The sequence below is a fragment of the Scophthalmus maximus genome, chromosome 13 (assembly GCF_022379125.1).
Source record: "Scophthalmus maximus strain ysfricsl-2021 chromosome 13, ASM2237912v1, whole genome shotgun sequence".
Taxonomy (NCBI): domain Eukaryota; kingdom Metazoa; phylum Chordata; class Actinopteri; order Pleuronectiformes; family Scophthalmidae; genus Scophthalmus; species Scophthalmus maximus.
The window spans coordinates 15,053,791-15,060,119 of NC_061527.1; the positions used below are offsets into that span (position 1 = coordinate 15,053,791).

The following is a 6,329-nucleotide window of genomic DNA, read 5'->3' on the forward strand; positions in this document are numbered from 1 at the left end:
TGACCAATAGCTACATTTTATAGCTGGGCAACTGGTGGCCGTAGTAAATTTCACAGGAGCGAAGTCGGGTAACCTAGTTTACAGATGGACATGGTCTGCGTCAGGAGTGATTGGTCATTCAGTTTGGATGACTTGTTGGACTTGGCCTAAGTAGCTCAACTTGTATGACTTTTGATTTGATCAGAATTTATCACATCTGAACATTGTCCAGTTTGTGTCTGCTAGAGCGAAGCCTCCTGCTCAGCTCAAAATCGACCACAAGAGGAGTAGAAAGCAGACTACACAAATCAATTCAACAAATCCCCTGTTCAAAGGAGCAAAGAGGGAAGCATCTCTGTGCAGGTGTGAAATGTGAAGTTGAAATTGTGTTGTGTTTTTTCTACCTTTTTTTATGGAACCAGTCAGAGCACAGAGGAGGAACAAGACTCTGCCTGCTTATCACACATTTATGTGAGTTTCAAGCTGTCAGACGGATTCTCCAAAAACTCTGGAAACTGGCGACAAAGACAGAAAGTCTCCGAATTTTTAAAAAGGCAGAAACATGGATCAATGGGCTGAGCTCCTTTCAAGTTACAATTACCTTTTTTTGGGGAACATTTCTTTCAGCTATGAGAGATATTTAAATGTGGCCTTTTTTTTCTCCCCAATCTGGAGAATGATCATTTGTGCAGGTAGACTGATGAGAGCACGCAGCCCTCCCAGGCAGAAAGCGATCAGATAACTTCTTATTTCTGCCCTGTGTTTCAATTACTTTAAATGAGAAGCTGCGTGAAAACAGTCAAAGCAATTAGTCGTAAGAGCAAAACCCAGACATTACCAATATTCTTTTCCAATATTTATTTATAATCAGAGCACAAGGCGACCCACCACTGAAAATAGTTCTGACACTACTGAAGTCATACTTGAAGACCCCCCCCCCCCCCCCCCCCCCCACCCACACACACACACACACACACACACACACACACACACACACACACACACAAAAAGGTTTTGTAACAACAGGGGCGAGTACGAATCAGGTTTATGTAGAAAATACAATAATTCTACAAGCAGGCACTGTATGTTTGCACGCGAGTAGTCAACATCGTGGGATTACAACAGATCACTGACCTTCACAAAAAGCCCACCAGCGGAGTCACTGTATATAATAGTCTATGGAGCATATCGACAGCAGTGCTACACGTGTGCTACACAACACCAGGTGACAGTGATCCTCCCAGAATCCAACCGAAGCTTTGGAACAGCGTGTAAAGAAACCTCTGCTGTTCGCATCGCTCTGATGTCTCTGATTTCTGAGAGCCGAGTCTCGACTGTGAGGTGCCTGCAGGCATAAACACAACACGAGTTTGTACTGATTCCTCAGGAGGACGGACGGCAGCGCTGTTCACTTCAGAATGCATAATATTGTTTTCATGTCACCTTGTTTTTTTGTATTTTTTTTGGTATTTCTTTCTTGATATTTCAGCTCGGCCCCCCCGGGCTTCATCAGAGTTGAAACAGATATAATTAAAATGCCTCTCATCAGCACTTCTCACTCGCTATAGTGCATAATTGGCACTTCACTGACAACAGTAGAAACTACAACAAGCGTAGTTATATTTAGTACAAATCCATCACTATGTTTACAGTCGTTTCAAACCATTTTAACAAAATACTACATAGAAAATTCACAACTTTGGACAAAATGTCATGCTGATTAAAACACACACTACCTCTGTATCACTCACTCACTCGCACTCTCTCACACACACACACATACACACACACACACACACACACTAAGGCTTCAGGGTTTCAATAAACTTTGAGCACGTCATGCAAACATTGACATAGTCATGCCATGCATCTGGCAGTGCTCTATTCTTCTCTTATTTATTACATTTACATGCACACAAGTACTGTATTTGTCCACTGCCAACACTGTGACTAAGGCAAGGCCTGATTGCATAAATTGTTAAAAATTCTGTTTACATTAATGTTACATGAAATATGTATTTGACTTGATTACACTGTCAGTGAAAGGTAAAAGTGTGAGTTTTAATCACGGCCACACTGGTAATTCTGTTAAAAGTGAACTAAAATGTTGGCGAGAAGAATTTTCTCGTGTTCAATTGAAGCATAGTTGCCGGACATTTTTAGAGATCAATGAAGAATATTGTGCTTCAGATGGACTTCGGTGAAGCAGAGTGGAAAGAAATTTGAAATGCCCCAAAGATCTTTTGGTGTGGCTTTGTGACCGACTGCAAAATTGAAACATCCAGTATTCTGGTTCAAAATTAATTTGATCGATGACATTTGATATAAACATACAAACATCTTTCCTCCTCCCTTCACATTCATCAACTCAGTGAGTCGGGATTCATGTAGTCACTACATGAAGTTAAGACATAACTGGCGGCTGTTAAAGACGAGACCTTGTGCCCCAACCTGCACGAAATCGCATCTTTAGTCAGTTCTGTCTATTATTGAGTTCCCTCAGTCACGAGGAGGCAAATAATTCCAACGCAATTGTGAGACTTCAACAAAATTAGTTTTTCAAAAAAACATAACTTTTTTCTTGATGATGAGAAAACTCCTCAGGGCATCTTTAGTCTACAGACAAAACTCTTCAACAGCACATGAACATCATCTGACTTTGCTTTCTCTGATTAAGAGCATAAGTACAGTAACTAATAATGAAAAGCATCGGACGGACGATGCAAACCCTACACACACTGCATACGCCCCAATCAGGCTATGCCAGTTTTTTAAAATTTTACTGTAATAATGCAATTTCATAATGACATCATCATTATGTCATTTATACCATATGATGGCAAACAATTGGTCAATATAATTAAGCTGTAGATCTTTCTCTTATTCATATTGGTTGCAAATGTGAATGCCTAAATACACTAAATGACAGCATTTTCGGACTTCATTGGGACTTCATCATCATGGTCACGTGTCATATGATATCATATGACGGGCAATCGTCTTCTGATCAATAAAAGCTTCAGTCCGTCTCTCTAGCCTTGTTATTTGTCTTGGACCATATTTTGTTGACCTTTGACCGATCAACCTAAAAAGTAAATCATCTGAAGATATCCTCCCAAGTAATAGTCCCACCAAGTTTGGTGAAAATCCGTCCATGCATTGTTGAGTTATTTTGTCCACACAAACACAAACACACTCAAGGGTGAAAACAATACCCTGCTTGTGCGACGCACAGGGTAATAATCATATGAAGCTTCCATTATCAATTGGATTATAATTCTATTTTTTTCCATGTGCATGCGTGCATGTGATTATCGTGACTGCTCTGTGCCCCCCCCCCCCGTAGGAGGTGGGCCATGGTAACCGGGATCAAAGGGTCATTTGCACATCAGGATGTAGTGCCACTTCAAAGCTCACGCCGATTCACAAAGGCATCTTTGTGCTAAGCACACAGGGGCAGCTAAAGTCCATCCCCATCCCGTGCTGCTGTTGATTTATGTCACATTACAATAATAAAACCATGGTGCATGCAGGACAAACACCGTACATGCAAGGACATGGAGACCGGCTGATGCACAGGTGTTGTCCAAACCTTTGAACCAGACCTGGCTGAGGAAGTTGGCTGGGGGACGTGTCCGGGGGGAAAAAAAGCTTTCATCTGTCCAATTCATCTGTTGATGTGAGGCTCAGCTTGGTTTAATGAGCCTTCATTATTGGAAGAAGGAACCGGGCAAACCCCAACCAAGATAAATCCTTCATTAGGTCATGAATATCAAAAGATTTGTTTTCTTGGGCTTGGTGGGGTTTTTTTTTTGGTTTTTTTAACAGAGCCTCTCTTCTAGGAATCTATACCTCATTTTGAAATATTTAATTTGACACCCTTTGTGTTCGCTCCCAATAAAAAGAGCAGAAACCAGTGCTGACATCTAATTTAAGTTTCACTCAGTTTCCTTTGTTTCCTCCTGCTTTGACCTCCGGCTGCTGCGGCTTTACAGCCCTGACAGCAGCTTTGTTAGCGGAACCTCTCGCTCGCCCAGCAGCGTGTCCCTCTTCAGGCTGGTGCCTTTGTTCACCACCTTGAACTTCACCGACAGGCTCTTCGCCTGAACCGGGCTTATTGAGTCGAAGAAGAAGTCCTCGTTGAAGACCGGGTTGCGGCTGTTTTTGATGATGTTGCTCCTTTGCTTCTGCAGTTTGCCCGGGTTCAGGTAGACGGCCACGCAGCAGTTGATGCTCTTGATGTCAAAGTGCCTGTCGTAGAGACTCTCCGTTGCCAGGATGCGGATCAACAGGCGGGAGGTGCTGGAGTCGTAGTTGGCGCTGATCTTCACCGCGCCGCCTTTGTGCAGGTTAACGGTGTGCTCTTGATGGAGGCCGTGGTCGGACGCCCCGGCACCTCCGTGGAAGGTGGGGGCGTGGAGCCGCCGCTGGATGTTCGGGCTGGGCTCGGCCGAGCTGCACTCGTCCGTGGAGAGGGAGCTGTGGCGGGCGAGCGTCCGCTTCGCTTTCACGACTTTGGCCTGCGTCTCATGGGTGAAGATCTTGAGCAGAGATGCGGAGCGGGAGAGCAGAGGAGAGCTGAAGGGAGAGGACTCCGCCGAGGAGCAGGTGTCACTCTCCCCGCCGCTGAAGTAACGATACGGATTCATGTGCGAGGTGTTGCAGTCGGCTGGATTCAGGTGGTTGCCTGCCTCGCTGCTCTTCCCTGGGGCCTTCCTCTGGGTGTTGGGGGATGTGATGGGACTGGTAAGTTCACAGTGGAACAGCGACTCTTTTCGGCGGGTGTGGGGGCTTTCCTTCAAGGTTGCAAAGCCATAAGATGTATGAGTCTTGGGAACATAAGGCAGGGACATAGCTGTCTGAGACTGGGGGTCTGCGTTGGTGTCTCCAGCCACGACTTCATCAGCACTCTCTATCTGTATGATGTGGCGGTTCGCTGCCCTCAGCAGGTTCTTGGTGTCTCCTGCAATCTTGGCCACCAGACGTGGACTTCTTGGGCTGCTGATCTTCCTCCCGCTGCCGATCGTATGCTCCGACGTGGACGGCTGCAGCCCCTCCTTGGGCCTCAGGCGAGGAGCCTCAGGCTCAGGCGAGCAGCTGATGAGCTTCGGAGGAATGAAAAAGTCTGGGATCTTGTCGGGCGTGAGGACATTACTGTAGGCCGGGGCCATGCCTTTCTTGTCTCCATTCTCTCCCTGTCGCAGCACACTGGTCTCAACCGACCCGCGGATCTTATCCAGAACCCACATGGTCCCACCAGACAGTGGGATGTGGTGATGTGTGGACTAAGTGCAGTCAAGTGTGTCTGCAATTAACAATACACAGGAGGGAGAGGGAGATGAACAAATAGATAAAAAAAATAACACATAGGTGTTGTAGCTCTGATGTGCAAACACAGTCTGTGATTAAACCCCCTAGTTTGGTAAGCTCAGACAGAATAAAGAGAAATATTACCATTACATCGTATTTAATTAGAAATGATGGAGCTATTTGCTCTAGATGCTACAGAGTAAAAGCTCTCAATAGACTGCAGGTTGAAAAAGGATTTCCAAGTAGTTAACTGAATCGGCACATTACATGTTAGGAGCGATGTGAAGTCGTGAAACTGACACACGAAACCAAATTAACTAGAATCTAACCACATTACAACATTTACAACAAATGAAGCCGAGTCCTAATTGTTTTAGGAGCCGCAGATTGATTTGTATTGTAAATATACAGTCGACATAGGAATTGATGAACAATAACAGCAATGGTTCTCTTAAAGCTGCATTCAATCCAGTTTGTTTCTTAATTTTACTGTATTTCCTTGAAAAAATATGATGCATTCTTTCTTGAAAAACGTGAATTTTATTCTTTAAACTAAGAAAACTCACATTTGATTCACATTGTTTTCAGTTTGTGCTTGTTCAGGGATGGGGGGGGGGGTCGTTTTACAGTTGATATTTTCCCCCTATTTTTTGTTCAATTGTGAAAAGTCCAGAAAAATCCCTCTGGTTATTAATCGAACATCTTCCTGGTGCTTTAGAACATATGGACTTTGGAGTTTTACGCTTAAATGTAGAAGGAACGTGTTCTATATAAAAGCTAGAAACTAAAACTCAGTTCATCGGGTGCGAGCAGGTTTTCCTCCCTTTACGCACCAGTCCGTTTTCCAACACCTACAAAATTGAACATCGCCTTGAACACCGGGACCCCGCACGGCTCCCATGTACACATATACATCACAACTATACTTACAGGACTGCAGAAGACGACACTCTTCTCCTCCTCCGCCTGCTCCAGCAGCAACACGTGTGTTCCTCTGCCCGGACGAGCTGGTGCGCTGCGCGGCGCCGCTGTGCGCCCTC

General features: G+C 44.8%; 1 protein-coding gene across 1 annotated transcript; it reads right to left on the minus strand.

The window, feature by feature from the left end:
• Positions 1-942: 942 nt before the first annotated feature.
• On the minus strand, positions 943-6,329 carry LOC118318740 (C2 calcium-dependent domain-containing protein 4C). The gene is made up of 2 exons (XM_035648661.2): positions 6,220-6,329; positions 943-5,284 (listed from the first exon to the last, which is right to left on the minus strand). The coding sequence occupies exon 2, from the start codon at positions 5,226-5,228 to the stop codon at positions 3,969-3,971; it is 1,260 nt and encodes a 419-aa protein (XP_035504554.2). The 5' UTR covers positions 5,229-5,284; positions 6,220-6,329; the 3' UTR covers positions 943-3,968.